This window comes from Globicephala melas, chromosome 8, assembly GCF_963455315.2.
Source record: "Globicephala melas chromosome 8, mGloMel1.2, whole genome shotgun sequence".
Classification (NCBI taxonomy): Eukaryota; Metazoa; Chordata; class Mammalia; order Artiodactyla; family Delphinidae; genus Globicephala; species Globicephala melas.
This window is the reverse complement of record NC_083321.1, coordinates 77,724,069-77,745,993: the sequence shown is the minus strand read 5'-3', so window position 1 is coordinate 77,745,993 and position 21,925 is coordinate 77,724,069. Positions and strand designations below refer to the sequence as shown.

The 21,925-nt window shown below is 38.4% G+C and overlaps 1 protein-coding gene and 1 pseudogene across 1 annotated transcript; one reads left to right on the top strand and one right to left on the bottom strand.

Moving 5' to 3' along the window:
- Window positions 1–1,139: 1,139 nt before the first annotated feature.
- Window positions 1,140–1,877, bottom strand: LOC115849928 (BAG family molecular chaperone regulator 2-like; annotated as a pseudogene).
- A 12,786-nt stretch (window positions 1,878–14,663) lies between these two features.
- Window positions 14,664–20,474, top strand: LOC115849924 (tripartite motif-containing protein 64C-like). The gene is made up of 6 exons (XM_030851534.2): window positions 14,664–15,059; window positions 15,571–15,666; window positions 16,352–16,582; window positions 17,345–17,367; window positions 18,860–18,957; window positions 19,981–20,474. Exons 1-6 carry the CDS (start codon window positions 14,664–14,666, stop codon window positions 20,472–20,474), a joined length of 1,338 nt encoding a protein of 445 aa, XP_030707394.2.
- Window positions 20,475–21,925: the final 1,451 nt, after the last annotated feature.

The window sequence follows — 21,925 nt, the reverse complement described above, 5'->3', positions numbered from 1 at the left end:
AACACTGGGGGACAAGATTGATAAGGTCCTGTCTATATAGTAGGGGCGTCTATGTTATCTAGTATTAATGAAATTTTGTGCACATCCTTTTGGGTGTATTGATAAACAAATTAATATGCAAGCCATGTTTGGGGGGTCTGTATACTAGCTACAAATTTCTTATGCAGTAAACATGGTTTACATATAAATTGTAAATTTATCCAACTAATTTGTTGAAATAATTCAAATAAATTAGAACTGCTAGGACTAAGAATAAGAGGTTTTTAAGTTGAGGATTAAAAGCAGACTTCCCTGGCGGTCCAGTGGTTAAGACTCTGCACTCCCAATGTAGGGGCCATGGGTTCTATTACTGAGCCCACATGCCACACGGTGCGGCCAAAAATTGAAAAAAAAAAAAAGAGCAGACTTTACAACAGCATTTAATTTTTTCTGTTTGAAGGCAAGCTACAACATTGTATTTCTGTAATGATTAAAAATTTAAAGATGATGCATTTGAAAAAAGATGAAGTGGATATATAGTTGTTCACAGTGATAAAACTAGAGGTGAATTCTCTCACATTTTGTGTCATGTTTTCATGTATTATCAAGGAATACATTCATATTATGAGATGCATATATCTTTAGGTTCAAAATAATTTGATACAGATCTCAAAAAAAACAACTGCTGAATGAAAGAGAAGATGTAGAGAAAATTCCCTTCCATTCCTCTAAGCTCTCTGGTTGGTTAGCAGATGTGTGGTCAATGTGTGGACTGCTTTATGTACAGAATGTCTAGTCAAACAAGTGCCCCATGTGCCCCGGTGTCTTCGCAGACACAGGCCAGAAAAGAACCATGAGGCTTTTCCCTTAGACGAGCACTTATTTTCCTTCACACACTAAGTGTTCATCCAAGAACAGTGGATGTGCTAGAGCCTAGCACAAGACAAGAATTCAATCTAAAAACGTCTAGAAAGGTAACCAAAATATTTCTAGCTTTAATTGTTCTTCACAAAACTAACGACACTGAAATATTTTCCTCATCGGAAACAACTATCAGTATCAAATTAGTTGTTATGCCTAACATACGGAACTAGTTATCACTTAAAATAGTATTTTATCCTTATTACATCATTATTTATAAGGGCTCTTAGGTCTGAACACTAATTGAATCTGCTTTCAGCATTTTGTTGCAGAGTTTTGGAACCAGTTCCTTTAGAATGTGCACTTAAAATAATATTTTATCCTTAATACGTCATTATTTATAAGGGCTCTTAGAAAACTCTGACAAGGCCATCATCAAGCTGCTAGCGCATTCTAAAGGAACTGGTTCCAAAACTGCAACAAAGTGCTGAAAGCAGATTCAATTAGTGTTCAGACCTAAGCATGGTTTCTAGTCTTCTCTTAATTTTCCTCTGATCTTCAGGAGCACAGCCAATTACTATGGACTGAAACTTCTGATCCCCCAGCCCAGGAGGCACCTCTGAGGGGCATGCGCTGTACATCGACGCTAGGTGACTCGGCGTTTCCCAAATCATCCAGAAACGTGCTGACCACCTCGCTGATGATCCTGGGGCATGCTTGAGGGGCTCCTGCTGCTGGGGGTTTCTAATTGTTTCCATTGAAACTTCAACGGTCCCATCAAACGCTTTGCAGTCAGATTTAATTCTTCTCTTTCCCCGTCGCCGATCTGCGCGTGCCCTGGCTGTTCTGGATGCTGTGCATCATCTCAGAAGGAAATCTTTCTCCTGCTCAACTGCAGCAGCAGCTTCTCTCAAAGCTTCCACCCTGCGCTCCAGCTGGTCCAGGCTCTCCAGAAGGCGGCTGGAGAGGTCAACCCATGAACGAGGAGCAGCAGAAGCGACCTCGTTGGCCTTGATGCTGATGCTCGCCTGAGCCATCTCGGCCGCAGGAGGCGCCGCCACCTTGCGGCGCTCGCCTCCCTCTGACGCGCCGCCCGCGGCCCCCGGGCCGGGGCCGGGGCCGGGGCCGGGGAACCAGGTGCCTGTGCATGAGACGCTCGCTGGCCCCGGGCTCGGACGGGCTCCGAGGGGCTCGGACGGCTTCGGACGGGCTCGAATGGTCTCAGAGGGGCGATGGCTGGCGAGAGGAAGCCCAGCGATTTCCCAGCGCGGGCGCGGATGGGAGGCCTCCCGTGGCGCCTGGGCTCACTCTGCCCGGGAACACCGCCTCCCCCAGTTTCATAAATATGATGCAACTTCAGGCCTTTTCCCCTTTCTTAAAAGCAGATGTAGATATTTGTTCTATGAAGCTACATTAGGCGTAATATGTTTTAATATACAGTTTAATTTGTTAAATAATGCGTGTCAGATAATTCTGAATAAAATTAAAACCAAAAACCCAGGATTTTTTTCTTCCTGTGAAAATGGAACTTGATTCTAAAAGATATATAAAAATTCAAAGTGTTGAAAATATTCCAATTAATCTTGAAAAACACATGTTGAAGGACTTGTTCTCAAGATATCAACTTATTTTCTAGACCAGTGCGTCTCTAAATTAAAGTACATTTAGGTCACCTGCGTGTCTTGTCAAAATGCAAATGCTGATTAAGTATATCTAAAATAAAGCCTAAACTGCTCTCAGGTGATACTGATGCTGCTGATCTTTGATCAAACTTTAAATAAGATTATAGACTAGTGGTTTGCAGCTCTAGCTGCATATTCACCTGGGTAGCTCTTAAGTGCACTAATACGTAGCATCAAACCAATTAAATTAGAATCTCTGGGATTGTGCTCCAATCATTGGCATGTTGAAAACTCCCAAGTGATTCTAATGTGAAGTCAATATGTTGGAAACCTAAGAGATCCAACGTATAGAAGGAAGCAGACATCTGGAGGTTTAAAAACTGTGAGTGGTATCATTGTCTCTAGCCTCCTCTTGAGAACCTCTAACATATTAAAGTTGGGCCAGAGGTAGAGATCATACAAAAATGAGCCTGAGAATACCCAATATAGAGGATATTGCCAGGTATTTGTATACAATCTGAGTCATAGAGCATGGGGTCAGTTTCCTCAGACCATTATTAAGAATATATTGTAACAAATAGGGCTTCCCTGGTGGCCCAGTGGTTGAGAGTCCGCCTGCCGATGCAGGGGACACGGGTTCGTGCCCTGGTCTGGGAAGATCCCACATGCCGCGGAGCAGCTGGGCCCGTGAACCATGGCCGCTGAGCCTGCGCGTCCGGAGCCTGTGCTCCGCAACGGGAGAGGCCCCAACAGTGAGAGGCCCGCGTACCGCAAAAAAAAAAAAAAAGAATATATTGTAACAAATAAATGGAAAGGTTTCCTGTGTTCATAGGTTAGAAGAATTAATGCTGTTTAAATGGCAATACTACAGAAAGCCATCTGTAGATTCAATGCAATCTCTATGAAGAGTCCAATAGCATTTTTTTTACATAAGAAGAAAAAACAATCATAAAATTTATATGTCACCACAAAAGACCCTGAAAGAAGACCAGTGACTCTCTTAACCACTGGCCATTTACCAATGCCTTCATCTGTAGGCATATGGACGCACTACACCAGCGCTGGGAGAGCACAGTACCACAGGCCTCGCTTGGGGATTGCCTGCTTCTTTGTGATGCTGGTGATCTCTGTTGATGTGGTTGTTTCCTGGTCTCTGTGCACTTGGTCTGCATGTGTTTCCTTAGTGTTGTCTTCCCTTGAAGGGAGGCAGCTTCAAAAGCTAGAACAAGTAGGTTTAGCTGCCACTCTAACGAGTCTGAATTTTGTTTTTAAGTTTAATGAGAAAGCTTTGAAGGATTTTTAATAATAACATGATCTGATTGCTACTTTATGAAGAAAACTACTGAGTCAATGATTATGGGCATGGGAGCAACAGTGGAGGAAGAGCCCCACTAGGGGTCTGTTGCAGAAGTCTAGATGAGAGAGGACTGTGGCTAGGATTAGATGAATACTGGTGGAGCAGCTGGATTCATGACATATATTGATTGCAGAGCCAATAGAACTTACTGATGGATTGTATGCAAGGTGTGAAAGAAAAGGAAGAGTGAAGGGCCAGAGGTGCACCAAAAATCTACAAGACAGCTGTGAAAAACATTGCAGAAGGTGGAAGAATATCTTGGTGTTCACCTGGGGACGGTGATGAGAATAAGAAGCAGATGATATAATCAGAGGGTAGTAACTTCAAAAGAGAACAACCAGTGAATTGATGATGTCAGAGCAAAGGTCCATCGTTCCTCTCTGACCCCATGAGGCCCTAAAGGACTTATTTCTACTTTCCCATGAAGTGGAATTTTTTCTGCTTTTAGGGGAAAGGGTATCATCAAGTAAAAATATGTGTTAGGTAAGATAGAATAGAGAAAGTGCTGTTAGAGGGAAGATCAAAAATCTAGAGAGATTTTAAGAATGCCCTTGTGGTCCAGTGGCTAGGACTCTGTGCTTTCACTGCAGAGGGCCGGGGTTCAACCCCTGGTGGAGGAAGTAATATCCCACAAGCTGTGCAACACGGCCAAAAAATAAATAAATAATAAATAAATCAAGAGCGATTTATTCATAATCTAATGGTACTGAAGGTACACAGGGACTGAGGATGTAAATGAGGAATGAATGTTGGAAGAAAAACCATGAGGGGGTCCCCTAATCCTAGTAGTATTATATAAAAGCTATCATGGAAAATAGGCTGAAGGTACATGTTAATTATAATACTGAATAGGGAAACATGGTTTAAAGGCCAAATAATATAATTTACCGTTCTGCCTGGAATGTTAGCATCATGGTACACACAGCCGGTATTGATAGGAGGACATGGGTTGCAGCCCTCTTTCTGTTTTACACTTTAACTTGGTGGGTCTTTTCTAATTTCTACATTTACTGTTGAGTAGAGTAATTGTGACTTCAGGAGGAAATCATCCAGTCATGGTTTTCTGCCTTTCTTTTAAACTTTCTTCTCACTTACTTTTATCAGTCTTTTATACTTTTCACACTACACTCCTGTCTCACTTCTCACCTGTTATATGTTATGGTTTATTGTACAATATACTAACATTCTAACATCTTAAGTTTCAAACTAACTTTGGGCAGTTTTTAGACATAGGATTTTAATACTCAACTAGAATGTAACACTTGTCATGAATCTCAGCCATCATGACATCAACTTTTCACTTTTTTGGAAACAGAATGTTGCTATCTGGATGACCAGATCATCCTGTCACCTTGTGACATTATTAATGGCATCATGTTTATATCTGTACAGTGAGCATCTAGGTGATTCCTCATTTATGAGAGATAAGGTAACATCTTCAGCCAAAACATGAAATTTGACACTAAACATTATTTCTTCTCTATTGAATCTTAATTATTGGTATGTTTATTAAGAAATTTACATATACTGCTTTGTTAGTATATATGTGGTACTTTGTTTTCAAACCTTGCTGTGACCCATTTGAAGGGATTTGGACTTTGAAGTTACAAGATTGCCTCTTCTAGGATGTTAGAAGGGGTGAGGGAAGATTATATAGGAACAATTTAATTTTATGAATGGAGAAGATAATGAGTTCTGTCTTGCTAGAGGCTCTGAATAATGTGCAGATCAAATGTGTTAATAGTTTTACTGAGAGACTGATTTTCCAGTACTAAAAGTCTCTTATATATTTTTTAGCTTTGAAGGAAGGACTGCAAGGGGTTGGCATAAATCAACAATGTTGCTTTGTTAAGTGTGCTCTGTAAGATACAAATATCCTCTAAGATGCTAATAATTAGATAGCAGCCTTCTGCTTTAAGCTTAATTAAGAAGAAGAGATATTGAATTTGTATCCATATATTTTTTTAAAAAGTCCAAAGACTTGCTAAACCAGCTAACTGGACTTTTTACAATGGATTGGCAAGATCAAGATTGCAGATGCCACCTATTAAGGCAGCGACATGCTTCACATTTAAGGTAATACTGCTCCTTCTTAGAACTTTTTACATTTAATTACATATTCAATATTTGCCTTCTTATTGTATTGTAGGCTTCCTAAAGGCAAGGGTCATATCATCAGAATTTTTCACGATGTCTGGAATGCTATAACCATTCAATAAATACTGAAAAAATGAATAATCTAATTTTAATTTGGGAAGATTAATCAGGTTAGGAAGCTGTGCTAATGAATAAAATGATTTTTCTATTAGTCAACATTTACTAGCTATAAAAATTGAGATAAGAGTAAGAAAAAACAAATTTCACAAATAACTTAGTCCTTCTTTTAAAGCATGAGAAAATCAAACAATTTATTAACATGTATACATGAGAGAGACCCAGAAAACTGAGTAACTCCCAACAATGGCTAAAACTCTCAGGGTTTGGGACTTCAAAGGGGAGGAAGGCATTTCACATGGAAATGGAAAAGCAAATGTTTGGTTAAAAAAAAAAAAAAGTTTGCTGGGCCAGGTAGAGACAATGGAACACTGAGAGGAATTTTAACAGTCTATTCCTGGTTCTTCCCTGTCTACCACACCTGGTTCATCCTATAGTTATCAATGGTGATAGCTCCATTCCTGCCACTGGTCCTCTATCTACATTCTTTTCGGCAGTTAGGGGGAAGGTAAAAGTTTATTCCTGAGTCTTTGAGGCCTTGGCTGTTTTCATCTAGAAATAGTACACGTACCAAAGAGACATTTAGGGGTGGCAAATTTTGCTCTCCTACAGTCCTGACTTTGAAATTTCTTTTAAGAAGTTTCACATTCCAGAAATTGAGTCAATAGATTGCTTCATCTCACTGAGCCAATTTCTTAGTTCTGACAGTAGGTCATGTCAGTTACTCATTTCAGGAGGCAGTGATGCAAGTGGGCTCTCAAAGTTAGGCCTATAGGGTGCGAGCAGTCAGGTATTTAATAAGATGCATTTCTGTGGAGACAAAAGTAAAACAAAGTTTAATGATTGGAACAAATATAAACTCAGCAACTGAGTCCTGAGAGTTTCCATTTGAGAAGATTTCTAGATCTGAAGTTTGAAGTATATTTTGCAGTTAGAAATGTCTCTGATGATGTCATTAGGTATTCATGTAAACTTTCTGAGTGGCTTACAAAGCAACAGGTACAGAGATTGCCTAAGCATGGGCTATTGTGGTGGTCTCTCTTACATTTATATCAAGCTGTTCAGCTTCAGATAGCAGGGCTTCAGGGAAAGGGCAGCTTTAGTTCTCAATGATTCCAAGTCAAAAGTGGGAGAAAAACTGGAAATGTTAGTTTGAAGAATTGTAGTCAAATATTTGAAGAAACTAGAAGAATTCAGGATCCATTTTGGTTTTCAGGTGGACAACAAAAATCTCAAGGATGATTAATAGAACTAGAATCTAATATTAATAACAGTGTATTATAGTTTCTACTGAAAGAGAATTTTTTCCTCTCTATCGTCACCCTCATTTTTATCAAAGAAAGCCAAATTAAAATTAATTTGTTTGCAAAATAAGATGAGTTACATGAAATTTGGCCTGAATATTTACATAAGTCTGGCAAGGATAGCAACTGAACACGTAGGCTCTTTTTTTTTTTTTTCACATAGGCTCTTTTAAATCCTCTTTGCTGAAACTTTTCATAAGGAATCTCCAGACTGAATTTTTAATAGCTTCTTGAAGTCAGCCAGCCAAGCCAAGAACTTACCATCAGACTCACCTGTAATACCTATAGATTTGGGTTAATTCTCTTCTTGAGGTCCCCCAAATATCCTGAGGTTCTTATATCTGCCAGGAAGTGACCTTACTTTCTCACCTGTTAAGGCTTCTGGGAACTTTGCAAGCAAGGTACCAGGCTGATTTTCCAAGGGGCTTTATGTCTCCATAAAGTCAATCTTAGTTCCTTAAAACTATCTGGTCATGTCTGATTGGATGCATATTCTAAAATGTGACATTCTAGTCAAAGCCTTGTAATATAATTAATTTTTCCAATTGTGCCCTCTTAAAAGGAGAACAGATTATTAGTGGATTTATGTAAGTAACTATTGCCATAAAAACACAAATACTCACTAAGAGTTTTCAAATTCTGGAGGGATCGGGGGAGAGAACAAATATAAATGTTTCAATTCTGCTTACAAAGGTATAATTTACCAAATTGCTATATTTCATTACATAAGAGGAAATGTTTCCTCATATATGAAAATGAAAGATTAAAAAGTCAGTAATATTTCAAACAAAAAGTCATAAAAATTATAGTCATATTCATCAGTTCATTCAATCATGAATGTGATTGGTTCTTGCTGAGCTTGATCTTTTGTTAGCAGTTTTAGGAAGCCATTAGATTTTTAGAGTTCTGTACTTTGTTACCCAATTCAGTAGTATAGTCTGACAGTTATTAGAAACCTGTATTTCTTCTATTGTACATTACTTCTACAGAAGTGCTAAGGGAAAAACCATCAAATACATCTATCAACAATTACAGTGCAAGAAAAAGAAATTAGACCCTTCCGGCAACTTGATAGGAACAAAGAAAAGTGTCTTTACTAAGATTATCAGGGCTTCAGACAATGCAGCGAAGATTGGGGGTATAACCAGACATGTACTATCCTGTTCATATTCCACTCAGCAGCCATCTTTGCTCTGACTGCAAACTGCTTTTGGTTGGATAGGAGGAATCCCTTCAGGAATTGTTAAAGATTTCCTCCAGGGTAAAATGGATGGATGGAGTCATCCTATTTAAGAGGACCACCATTTGTAAACCTTTAAATCACTTTCAGAAAGAAATACTGGGGGAAATGTGATAGGAGGGGGGAGGGCAGGGAAGATGACATTTGTTGAAAACCTACCATCAAGTTATGTTGCAAGGCATTTTCAGTGGTTAATTGTATCAATTTGAACCTACAACATTGTAGTGAGGTAGGCAAAAACCCCAATCACAGAAGAAGAAACTTGAGAATTACAGAAATTTGGAGACTTGTTCAGGTAAGGGAGAACCAAAGAACACAATCCCATCAGTTTCGATGTTATATGTTGTTGAGAAACTAACGTGTTATCAGGGAGCAGCCAGGACCAGAAATGTTTCCCAAATGTGCCAAGTTAGAAATTAGAATCCGACAGCAGAGTGATCAACAATGAAGGAAAAGCAGTAGTTAAATGCACTTGGCTGCCAACATTCAGCAGCTCCTGGAAAGAGGCTGGTAAGTAGAGTTCTTCAGGGAACAAGCAGGGACATTTTCAGTAGTCCCCCGGAACGCAAACTTGTCCAGGGTCAACAGAATGGACGTTGTCTGCCAACAAGCAGAATGTCTCCTCTCCCTGCACGGCTTCCTCTCTCCCATCGAAGTCCCCGGGTGCTCCAGGGGCCAGGAGTTTGCTGCCAGTTTCCATTCGCCTCTGGACCCACCTGTGGGGCGGAGGCGGGGCTTTGCGCAAGGCTGCAGCGGGTGAGGTTGGCAGCAACCTGGCCGTTCTTTGGATTCCCTGGGCGCGCTCTAGTTCGCCAGCATTCCCGAGGCTCGCTCGGCCAGCAGGCTCTTCTCTCTCAGTCCTGCGGAAGCCATGGCCAAGTCCAGGGTCTTCCGTAGCTTTGGATGTGCTTGGCTACAGCGCTGGCATATTTCCTGGGTGGATTTATGCTGGGTATGTATACCGACCCCTTCCCCGGATCCCAGATCTTCCGCTCCTCCCTGCAGCCTCCAAAGCGAAAAGCGGGAGAGTTTGGGGTTGGAGGGCTGTGCTGTGCTGTGGGCGCCGGGCCGACTGAGCTCCTGGACCTGGCGAGCTCCGCTAATTTCAGCAGAACTGGAAACCGGATGGAATGCATTTCGGCCTTCCTAATACAGTGTGACTGAAATTCAAATTTATTAAATGCTCACAGAGTTCAGGGTACTGTGAAGGGCTGTTAGAAAGACAATTTAGAAAAAGATGATTTCACTTACAAGCACCATTAAGGTGTCAAAACTTGCAACGAATATGGGCAGTGCTGCAAAAACTGCTCTTCCCTCGTCATTGATTAAACAAATGTCTGTGGAAGTCTCCCTGTGTGTCAGGCACTGTGCTATGAACTAAACCCCCAGAACAAGAAAGATAGAGGCCGTACCTTGATACATAACAGGTGGGAAAATGAAAAGACTATCCCTCATCTAAAACTCGTTTAACCAACTCAAAATTATATATCAGAATTTGAAGATTTTCTGCATTTATAGGAATTTTTTTTGTTGTTATGCTCACCATGATCTATTTCTTGGATAAAGGCTTTTTTTTTTTTTTGGCTTCTAGTTTTTATAAAAGTCAAAAGCAATTATGTGTGTGTGTAGTATGCATATGTGTATGTATTCTCCACCTACCACCCGTCCCATCTCAGGCTGGCTTAGGAAGCCTCTCAAAGAAACAGCCACTTCAATGGACACTCACCAAAATGTAAGGTGGAAACTGGTATTTGAGATGAAAGCTGAAAATATTAAGTCATTTCTTCAGTAAATTTGTTTTGCACATTTGATCCTCAAAATAAAGTGTTTAAAATATTGCAGGGTGAAAGTGGGCATAGAGGGAACCTACCTCAATATAATAAAGGCCATATATGACAAACCCACAGCAAACATTATTCTCAATGGTGGAAAACTGAAAGCATTTCCTCTAAGATCAGGAACAAGAAAAGGGTGTCCACTTTCACTACTATTATTCAACATAGTCTTAGAAGTCCTAGCCACATCAATCAGAGAAGAAAAAGAAATAAAAGTTATCCAAACTGGAAAAGAAGTAAAACTGTCACTGTTTGTAGATGACATGATAATATATATAGAAAATCTTAAAGATGCCACCAGAAGCCTACTAGAGCTAATCAATGAATTTAGTAAGGTCGCAGAATACAAAATTAATACACAGAAATCTCTTGCATTCCTATACATTAATGATGAAAAATCTGAAAGAGAAATTAAGGAAACACTCCCATTTACCATTACAGCAAAAAGAATAAAATACCTGGGAATAAACCTACTTAAGGAGGCAAAAGACATGTACTCAGAAAACTATAAAACACTGATGAAAAAAATCAAAGATGATACAAATAGATGGAGAGATATAACATGTTCTTGGATTGCAGAATCAGTATTGTGAAAATGACCATCCTACCTAAAACAATGTACAGATTCAATACAATCCCTATCAAATTACCACTGGCATTTTTCACAGAATTAGAACAAAAAACTTTACATTTTGTATGGAAACACAAAAGACCCTGAATAGCCAAAGCAATCTTGAGAAAGAAGCACAGAGCTGGAGGAATCAGGCTCCCTGCCTTCAAATGATACTACATTTAATCAAGATAGTATGGTTACTGGCACAAAAACAGAAATATAGATCAATGGTGCAAGATAGAAAGCCCAGAGAAAAACCCATGAACCTATGGCCACCTAATCTATGACAAAGGAGGCAAGAATATACAATGGAGAAAAGAGAGTCTCTTCAATAAGTGGTGGTGGGAAAACTGGACAGCTACATGTAAATCTACAAACAACAAATGCTGGAGAGGGTATGGAGAAACGGGAACCCTGTTGCACTGTTGGTGGGAATGTAAATTGATACAGCCACCATGGAGAACAGTATTGAGGTTCCTTAAAGAACTAAAAATAGAATGACCATATGATCCAGCAATCCCACTACTGGGCGTATACCCAGAGAAAACCATAATTCAAAAAGACACATGCACCCCAATGTTCATTGCAGCACTATTTACAATAGCCAGGTCATGGAAGCAACCTAAATGCCCATCGACAGACAAATGGATAAAGAAGTTGTGGTACATATATGCAATGGAATATTACTCAGCCATGAAAAGGAAAGAAATTGGGTTATTTGTAGTGATGTGGATGGATCTAGAGACTATCATACAGAATGAAGTAAGTCAGAAAGAGTAAAACAAATATTGTGTATTAACGCATATATGTGGAACCTAGAAAATGGTACAAATGAACCAGTTTGCAGAGCAGAAATTGAGACACAGATGTAGAGTACAATCCTATGGACACCAAGGGGAAAAAGCGGTCGGGGGTGGGGGTGATGAACTGGGTGATTGGGTTTGACATGTATACACTGATGTGTATAAAATGGATGACTAATAAGAAAATAAATTAATTAATTAACATTATAAAAAAAATTCTCTTCACAAGAAAAAGTATTTGTAATTATGTAGTGTGACGAATGTTAACTAGACTTATTGTGGTGATTATTTCATAATATATATGAATAACAAATCATTCAGCTTGTAGATCTGAATCTTATATAATGTTATATGTCAATTATACCTCACGAAAAACCAATTTTCTTTATTCATTTTATTAAAGATAATTATTCACATAAATATTGTATAAGTAGTTACTACATTATATTTATATTTTAATATGAATATATCCGTTGATGTATATGTTATATGCATAATATATACAAAGTATTCTGATTAAAAGTATTTACAGGGGCTTCCCTGGTGGCACAGTGGTTGAGAGTCCGCCTGCTGATGCAGGGGACACGGGTTCGTGTCCTGGTCCAGGAGGATCCCACATGCCACGGAGCGGCTAGGCCTGTGAGCCATAGCCACTGAGCCTGTGCATCCAGAGCCTGTGCTCCGCAACGGGGAGGCCACAAGAGTGAGAGGCCCGCGTACCACCCCCCCCCCAAAAAAAAATTTACAAATGTATGAGTCCAAACAATAGATTTTATTTGGACATAAACCACTTATTCCACAGTACTCATAAAATATTAAAGGTAAGAAAAAGCTTAGCACAGTTAATTTCACCAATTATTATATATACAATTATTTAAAACAACATTTGAATGCCTAGTTACCCTTTTTTATGAGAAATGTATATAGTGTAGGTGTGTCAATTATTCCAATTAATGTTTTATTTTCAAGCATAATCAGATAAACAATGGCTAGAAACATCATTAGCTATTACAAATTTTAAAAGTAGAGTAAGAATATACATTTTAACAATTATGAAGTCATTGCTTGAAGAATAAAAAATCATTTCATGAAATCATTTCTTCAGTTCAAATGTATTTTCAAACAACTTGTGTGGGGTCAACCTTCTTACATTTACCCTAAAGGAAGTCTGTATTCTTTTAGGGTCTTACCCCTCAAGTGTTGTTTTCTATATGCTGCAAACCCAATCAGCTGTTTTCACACCTTCCTGTCTGAAGGTTGTATCCAATTTCAGGAAGTAGGTGTGGCCTCAAGTGAGTCTAATCCTTTAAAAAGCACCTTTGTCCAGAGGCGACTGATTCTCCAAGGTAGACTGAGAGAGTGTGTAGCTGCCAAGCTTTGGAGAGTTCTTGTTGACCCTGACCTCCACAGGCTACTAGGACGTCCAGGCTTCCAGAGGTGAGACCACTCACAGTAGACTCTGGTAAGCAAGGAATTGATTGCAAATATCTTCATGCCTACTTTCCCTTATGCAAATACTTTTCATTTACCTCTTGGCCTGCTTGGGTCTTGTCCAAGCAAACAAGTAGTTTTCTTCGTTTTTTTTAAAATGACATCAATATTTAAAATATCTGTAACTAGAGCCATTGCAATAAATTGATATTTGTAATATTGTTATTTAATACTTTTTATTTCATTACTTTATGTGGTATTAGATGTTTTTAGGTCTTAAATTTTCCCATTTATATGTATCTATGGAGCACATAAAACACCTAAAATGCTGAATGTAATGTAGACATTACATGGTCTTTGTACAGATCAACATGAGTTAAATGTATTGAACTAATTATGATACATTTTTTAAGGTCTTATTTGCTAACTGTTGAAAGCCTTCAGTTTGCAGTCTAGAGTTGAAATGTATTCAGACTAGATCCAATCACCTGGTAGGGACTTCCAAGAAGCGACATTGATCATATAAGAAAATATCAATAACACAGGTCTATGGTCATGCCTCCATCAATTGCATCTCTGGATATTCTAGTGTAGAGAGGAAATTGCTGTGTAAATTATAATGTTTTTGGGGGGTGGTTGGTTTTAAATTTTGATTTTTACTGATTATCGTTGTAGCTTGAACATTCATCAGTTTGAAATGTGAAGGTGCTCTGATTGTCTGAAAAGACTGGGAAAAAATGTTTTCCTGAGCTAGAAATAGTATACTTTTTCCTTGAGAGGAGGAGTTTTGCTATTTAAGTTGGAAGCAAATACTCAACTTTTTATAGTTTTAGGACTCCAAAATTTCAGTCAACATTGATTAAATGAACAAGCTTAAATTATATGTAAACAATTTTGTCTTTGGAAAAGGGTATCTGTCACTTGGGAGATATGAGGCATAGAGACCATTAGCATAGCGATGAAGTGTGTGCATGTATGAGTACCAGTCATGGAGAGAGAGAAAGAGATTGAGATTCTCTCTGTCCTTCTGCACCAATCATCTATTAAAAAGTACTCTGGTGTCATCCTGTCTCTTAGCCTTTGCTCTAATATTTAAGCTTTTCCATGTAATTTAGGTATGATTGAGACCATGCTTATTTTAAACAATAAAGTTGCTAGGTAGTCTCTTCTCTAATTTCATCATTTGTGTTATAGCATGAACCCAATCTGTCTGTATTCACCACTTCTAGGTTTGTACTGGGGGTAAGCAAATAGGTAAATCAGATAGAGTTCAAGCAGACAAGCTTTGTCCAAAGGCTGTTTTTTGTTTTGTTTTTTATCTAATCAGGGTAAAAGAATGATCACTAGAATGATTACTCTTGTTCTTTCTCTTTAATTTCTAGAAACATGGATTCCAAAGGATTCATGCCAGCTTTCCAGAATGAACTAACCTGTTCCGTCTGTATGAACTACTTCATAGACCCCGTCACCATAGACTGTGGGCACAGCTTTTGCCGTCCCTGCCTGTACCTCTGCTGGGAGGAAGACCAGACTCCAAAGAGCCGCCCTGAGTGCAGGGGACTATCAGAGAAGCCAGATTTCCAAACCAATATTGTACTCAAGAGGCTGGCTTCCCTCGCCAGACAGGACGCAGCTAAACAAACCAACAGCTTGGAGGCGCAGATCTGCTTGACACACAAAGAAGCCAAAGGACTCTTCTGTGAGGTTGACAAGACCCTGCTCTGTGGCCCCTGCTCTGAGTCCCCAGAGCATGCAGCTCACAGCCACAGTCCAATACAATGGGCTGCTGAGGAATACCGGGTAGGTGATGTTTCTAAAGCAGTTAGGAACCTACAGGCTCCTAAATCAGAGAGAAAGATGAGGATAATAATGAAGTTGATGGGGATGGAGATGGTCGAGGTGGAGATTTTTCAGTGTGGGTCCCAAGATAGAAATGTATCATTTCAATGTTGTTGCCCAATTGTCCAAACATGTGGAAATGCTGCATCCTGGGGCATGTGGCAGCACCAGGCATACTGGCTTCTGATGTGAGCTTGAGGCTTTCTCAGTCAGGTTATATAAATATATGAGTCTCAATTTCTTAGGAAATGGATTCCATCATCTGTAAAGTTCCCCCAATTTTCTAGGATACGTCTCTGTCATTTCTGATATTCAAAATATTAGAATCAGACTAGATTAATGTGGAAAAATCTTATCACTTCATTTTAAATCACAATTACCGGTTTTTCAATGACTCCCTTTGCTCATAATTAAGGGGATGAAATTTACAGTATCATCATCTGTGTCACTAAAGCTTATGGGTATTTTCCAGGAGAAACTTCTAAAGAGAATGGGCTCTTTATGGAAAATGACACAAGAAATGCAAAACCATCTGAATCTGGAAACTCACAAAACTCTGTCATTAGAGGTAAGGATGAAAATGTTCCTTTTCATTTGTATGAATATTGACATAATTCTAGCTTAGACTTTTAGCTCAGTTTAAGTTCCCAGTTAAAGGACAGTGGTCTCTTCCCTGGAGAAGTAGTGCTTTCAAATGACATATCAGTGATCACAAATATACAGGCCCATACAAGCTATTTCAAATATTGCTAGTATATGGGAAAACCAGGGCATGAAAATTATTCATAGTCCAAATTTTGAAGATTTGGGTAAACTTTCTTAGATATGGATGATAAGAGAACATTGCACTCAGTGTGACTCTAAAGGAGAGGAGAGGAATAGAGTAGTGCCTAGAGGAAAAATAAAGAATATTTTTTAAACTGTACAATATGGGGTTTACATACTTAAAAATATATTTAGAAAAGTCAGGCAAAGGAACAAAAAGAAAAGAAGATTCAGGTAAGAGAAAAAATAAATAATGGACTAGGAACCCTGAAGAAACCTCCTAGGGAGAAAAACTGGGATCCTTCGGATGGCTTGATTTAAACGGGGAAAGAAACTAGGAATATAGAGAAGGATGGACAGGAAGGACCCTTTGAGGTGTGAGGTAGAAAGTTTGTCAAGAGCTTTCCTGATGACAGTAAGGAAATAATGTTTGACGTTTTCTGTTGAGAATGAGGATGAGTGATTCTTTGAATCCACTATCTCTGCAGAACTATGCGGCCATAAGGAAGGTGATGATCAAAGTTCAGTATCAGATGATCCACCTGTTTCTCCAGAAGCAGGAGCAACTCCATCTGGAGGCGCTGGAGGAAGAAGTGAAGGAGACTCTTCAGCAACTCAGGGAGAGTGAATTCAGAATGACTCAACAGAAAGAAAGTCTGAAAGAAATGTACAGAGAGCTGACTGAGATGTGCCACAAGCCTGACTTGGAGCTGCTCCAGGTGAGAAGGGAGGTTCCATCCTCAGAGACAGAGGTACTATTCTGGGCACTGTTGCCATGACATTGAAATGTTACCTGCATATACTCTTATCTCAGCTAAGGGATGATGCTCCTTGACTCCCATTATCTTACTTGTCCAATCCCTTATTTCTCATAGCCTGGTAATTTTTGGGAGTTTTTTTTTTTTAATCCTTTCACTAGCTAACATAGGACAAAATTATTTCGGTGTGATCAGGGGGACTCTCCACACTGATTATCCAAAGCCAGCAAAATTCTGTAGCCAGGAAAAGTTAACTTTGTTGGAATAATTTTCAATATATGTTCCCTTAATCCCTTGTCACTCTGTTATCCCATACTTACTGAATACATTGAGGTTTTGCCCATTGTCTAGAAAAAATTAGAACTGGTAATCAATTTCAATGTATTCTATAATTCATTTTGTATGGTCCTCTGTTTTGCTTTAATTGTTATCATAAATGAGATCTCTCCTTGGGAATAGGACAGGGCACTGAGTGACATTGGAGACCTAGATGTTGTTGCATCATAACACAGACTCTTCCTGGCCTTCTTCCTTCTGTAATGCATCTTGACTAAGTCCATCATGTTTTAGTTTAGGCTCTGTTATTAAGATAACCTCTAATTGTTCCTTAGAGAAGAATCAGAGAATAAATACCTTAATGAAAGGAATAAACAAGAATACTAAAGAAGATGCAAAAGGACAGAACTCTGATGATTAACATCATCATTTCTTTTTCCCTTGCAGAACTTGGGCAATGTATTGGAAAGGTGAGTTTACACTAAAAATTTCTGATTTCTGAGAATGTTTCTGTCTTTTTGATGAAGTAAATGTACAGTCATCCCTTAGTACCATGAGGATTTGGTTCCAAGCCCTCCCCCATACCTAAATCTGAGGATGTACAATCCCTTATACAAAATGACATAGTATGTACAAATAACTCACAAACATTTTCTAGTATCCTTTAAGTCATCTCTAGACTACTTCTAACACCTATTATAATGTAAATTAAATGCTATGTAAATAGTTGCCTGGTGTGCGGCATTTTCAAGTTTTACTTTTTGAAATTTCCTGATTTTTTTTCTGAATATTTTTCATTCAGATTTCACAGTTTCAAATCATGATTGAATCCACAGGTGTGGAATCCTAACAAATGGCAGGTGGACTGTACATTTTTTGAGCTATTAACATTGTTTTTGTGGCTATTTTCTATTTTATTTCAAAAGAGTTCTGAAGGACTCCTACTCCTTGGTCTCAGAAGTTTCCTGCTCATTTGGTTGATTTCAAATATACCTAAAAGGCTTCTGACATTCTGGACTTTGTTCCACCTCTCTAGCCTTACCACAGTAAAACGTACTGAACGAAATTTTCTCAGTTGCAATAGAGGAAGAACCTACCTGAGTGAGTTGGAAGGTGAATAATACTGGACAGAGGTAGATTCCCTAAGAGTGGGAAGAGGGGCTGTGATTTTGCTCCTAGAAGTAGCAGTGACTCAACCTGTTCCATCACTGAAAGCCCCCTTGTAAGCTGGACCTCAGAGGGAATGGCTTCCTGGTGCACACTGGGAAGTTGTACTTTCAGGACAAGGGTAGTCAGGCTGGAATTGAATTCCCTCGCTGTGCTGACAAGAGCAAAGCTGTCTGGTTCAGTGTACTCTTCCTTTTGGTGACTACTTGCTGACTGCAGTACAAAAGCTTTGCCTGAATTTGTGCTCTCCGTAAAATGCCCAGGATCTTTGCATCACCTGAGATTGAATAGAGCGAGTAAACAAACCTCAAAATTTCTAGAAATGGAATAATGACTAAAATGAACGGGGAATTTGAAAACGGATATAATTTATATTTTGAAAAAAAGTAAGGTAACATATTTTTTTAATCCCAAGAGTGTAGAATATAATGAATGCACAATTAACCAAAAATGGGAGAATTCTGATGAAATATCTAGGATTAAAAATAGCTTCTTTTGAAGATTAGGATTGACATGTATACGCTACTATGTATAAAATAGATAGCTAATGAGAACCAACTGTATAGCATAGGGAACTCTACTCAGTGCTGTGTGGTGACCTAAATGGGAAGGAAATCCAAAAAAGAGGGGATATATATACACATATAGCTGATTCACTTTGCTGTACAGCAAAAACTAACACAACATTGTAAAGCAACTATACTCCAATAAAAAAATATAATAAATGGCTTCTTTTGTAATGGTTGTGTGATTAACTTTTGGCCCTGAAGTGTAACTGATATCATTTTTTTACAGGACTGATTTGGTACAGATGCAAAAGCCTCAGCCAGTGAACCCAGAGCTCACTTCCTGGCCTGTCACTGGAATCCTAGACATGCTGAACAGCTTCAGAGGTAAGAGTCAGCACTTTGGTGATCAGGCCTCCATTTCTTTGATGGTTCTTGGGAAGGAGTCTTCTTTGATTTTATTTTTTCTGACATGAAGTTAGTACATGACTTTCCAAAGTTGTTATATCTTTTCTGCCAATACAGTCATGCTACAAAGAACAAGGCTGAACTTTGTAACCTATATTTTACTGCAAATGCAAAGCAAGATACATATTTTTAGTTACATCTGAAATAGGCTGAGCAAGAAGAGAGCAACTGGATTGATCAGCTAGTTATAAAGAACAGAATATTTAGTTCTCAGAGTAGCAGTTAATGTTGTATGTTTATTCAGTTTATTTCACTCTTGAAAGGTTATATATGGCATTGCTGGTTTTAATTTGTTCTATATTACAATTGTTTATCATGCATTATACAAAGAATATTTCTTATTTCTATAATTACTAACTTTTGACAAAATAGACTACAATTGGCTTAGGCAGAATCATTGTAGTGCTGTTAGATCAATCTCAAAATAATTGAAAGGTGAGGGATATGTGAACATGGTTAGTCATAACATGCTTTTAGAAGCTTCCAAACTATTCATTGATGGATTTCTATCAACATTTTTGCTTTGAAAACTTGCTAGGTAGAGACTCTAGCCCAACAAATACGCACATAATATCAAAATGCTCTCTATATATTAAACAGTGTTAAAGACAAAAGACACAAGAAAAGTTTTCTAAAGAAAAAAATAAAATTTTATGTGTCCTGAAATAAACTATCAAGAATTTGACATTAAATCAGACTTCACAGAGTTCATGATATGTCTGTATGATTTTTTCTTTTTCTATATGATTTGAGGTGTTTCTATGTGCTGTAGAGATAGTTATAACTCTTGTTCTTCACAGAAGAGCCAGTCTGAACTCCCTTTTGTCTTCCTTTTGTATTTCCTTGGAGGAGGGAAAATGAAAAGACTCATTGGGTAGAGAGCCTCTGCCTCTCAGGCCATGGAAATCCCACTTGTTGACCACATTTTTGCTCTTTCTGCAGTGGATAATGTTCTGAGTCAGAAAACGACCATTCACAATGTGAGCCTTTCTGAGGATGATACAACTATGATATATGGAGATGACCATCATGGTGTGTCCAGAGAGCTCCAGGGTGCAGAGAGTTTTGTGGCCTGGGGAGCTGTGGCCTTCACCTCCGGAAGGCATTACTGGGAGGTGGATGTGACACACTCCTCGAACTGGATTCTGGGAGTCTGTAAAGATATCTTGACAAGCAATACTGTTATCAGTATTGATTCTGAAGAAGCATTTTTGCTATCTTCTATGAAAGCGAACAATCATTATATTCTGTCCACGAACTCCCCACCCTTAATTCAGTATGTGCAAAGGCCTCTGGGTGGGATTGGAGTGTTTCTGGATTATGACAATGGAATTGTGAGCTTCTATGATGTTTGCAGAGGTTCCCTCATATATACTTTCTTTCCTTCATTCTTTTCCTCCCCTCTGAAGCCTTTCCTTTGCCTTAGGTCTCCATGAATAGTCAAGTTCCATGACCATTTATTAGATGAACTTTTCGTCGGAGGAAGTTACTGTCCTGAGACCTCATGTGAGGCTACAGGATGATACTTGACTGTCTCTGAGCCTATTGTAATTTAATGGAACATAATGATGGTATGTTTATAAAATGGCATAACCATGTTGAATGTATAAATTTGTTAATTAAATGATCTATTAATAAAAATTTTTTTATTGAGCATTTCTAGAATATAATCAATATTCTTTTTAAAAAATAATATTTGTATTAAAATAAAAATTACATATCATAAGGTTCATTTACATTTTAAGCAATGTGTTTTTTCTTCCATAGTTGAACCATATTGGGGTAGAAGAATGAAGTGGTATATATCTCAGCATAGTAAACAAAAGGAATAGCTCAGTTTTTTCTTCAAGTGTGACCTACTTGGTTGGATAAATGTATTTGACAGATTTGGTCAAACTCTTTCTCTTTGTCAAACATTTAGACTTTCTCTAAACCCTGGTCATTCAGCACATCACAGCTCATCAACAGCTTTTCCAGAAAGTTTTTCCTGACTCCACAGACCAGTATAGTTCCTCTTATAACACACTCTCTGAGCATATGTCATCTCATCATAATGTTCAACAAACTTTCCCCAAATTACTAGATACTTTTTACTGCAGACTGAAAATTATGAGAGAGTAAGGATGGCCTTTGACTTATTTACTACTATATTCCCACGATCCAATGAAGCACTTAGAACATAACAAAAATAAATATAAGGCAAATGAATGAACAAATACATGAGTGAAATAGCTAATACACAGAAAAAGTATTCTATCATCATTAAAATTTTCTTTACAGACTAGCAAAAGTTAAGAGAATTCAGCAGCACCAAACCAGCTTTACAACAAATGCTAAAGGAACTTCTCCAGGCAGGAAACACAAGAGAAGGAAAAGACCTACAATAACAAACCCAAAACAATTACGAAAATGATAATAGAAACATACATATCGATAATTACCTTAAATGTAAATGGATAAAATGTTCCAACCAAAAGACATAGAGTGGGTGAATGGATACAAAAACAAGACCCATATATATGCTGTCTACAAGAGACACACTTCAGACCTAGGGACACATACAGACTGAAAGTGAGGGGATGGAAAAAGATATTCCATGCAAACAGAAATCAAAAGAAAGCTGGGGTAGCAATTCTCATGTAACACAAAATAGACTTTAAAATAAAGACTATTACTGGAGACAAAGAAGGGCACTACATAATGATCAAAGGATCAATCCAAGAAGAAGATATAACAATTGTATATATTTATGTACCCAACATAGGAGCACCTCAATACATAAGGCAAATGCTAACAGCCATAAAAGGGGAAATAGACAGTAACACAGTCATAGTAGGGAACTTTAAGATGCCACTTTCACCAATGGAGAGATCAACCAAAATGAAAA

Coding starts and splice junctions, on each gene's coding strand:
- LOC115849924 (XM_030851534.2), top strand. CDS start 14,664: ATGCCAGCTTTCCAGAATGAACTAACCTGTTCCGTCTGTATGAACTAC. Junction 15,667..16,351: donor ACAAAACTCTGTCATTAGAG/GTAAGGATGAAA, acceptor CTATCTCTGCAG/AACTATGCGGCCATAAGGAA. Junction 16,583..17,344: donor CTGACTTGGAGCTGCTCCAG/GTGAGAAGGGAG, acceptor TTTCCCTTGCAG/AACTTGGGCAATGTATTGGA.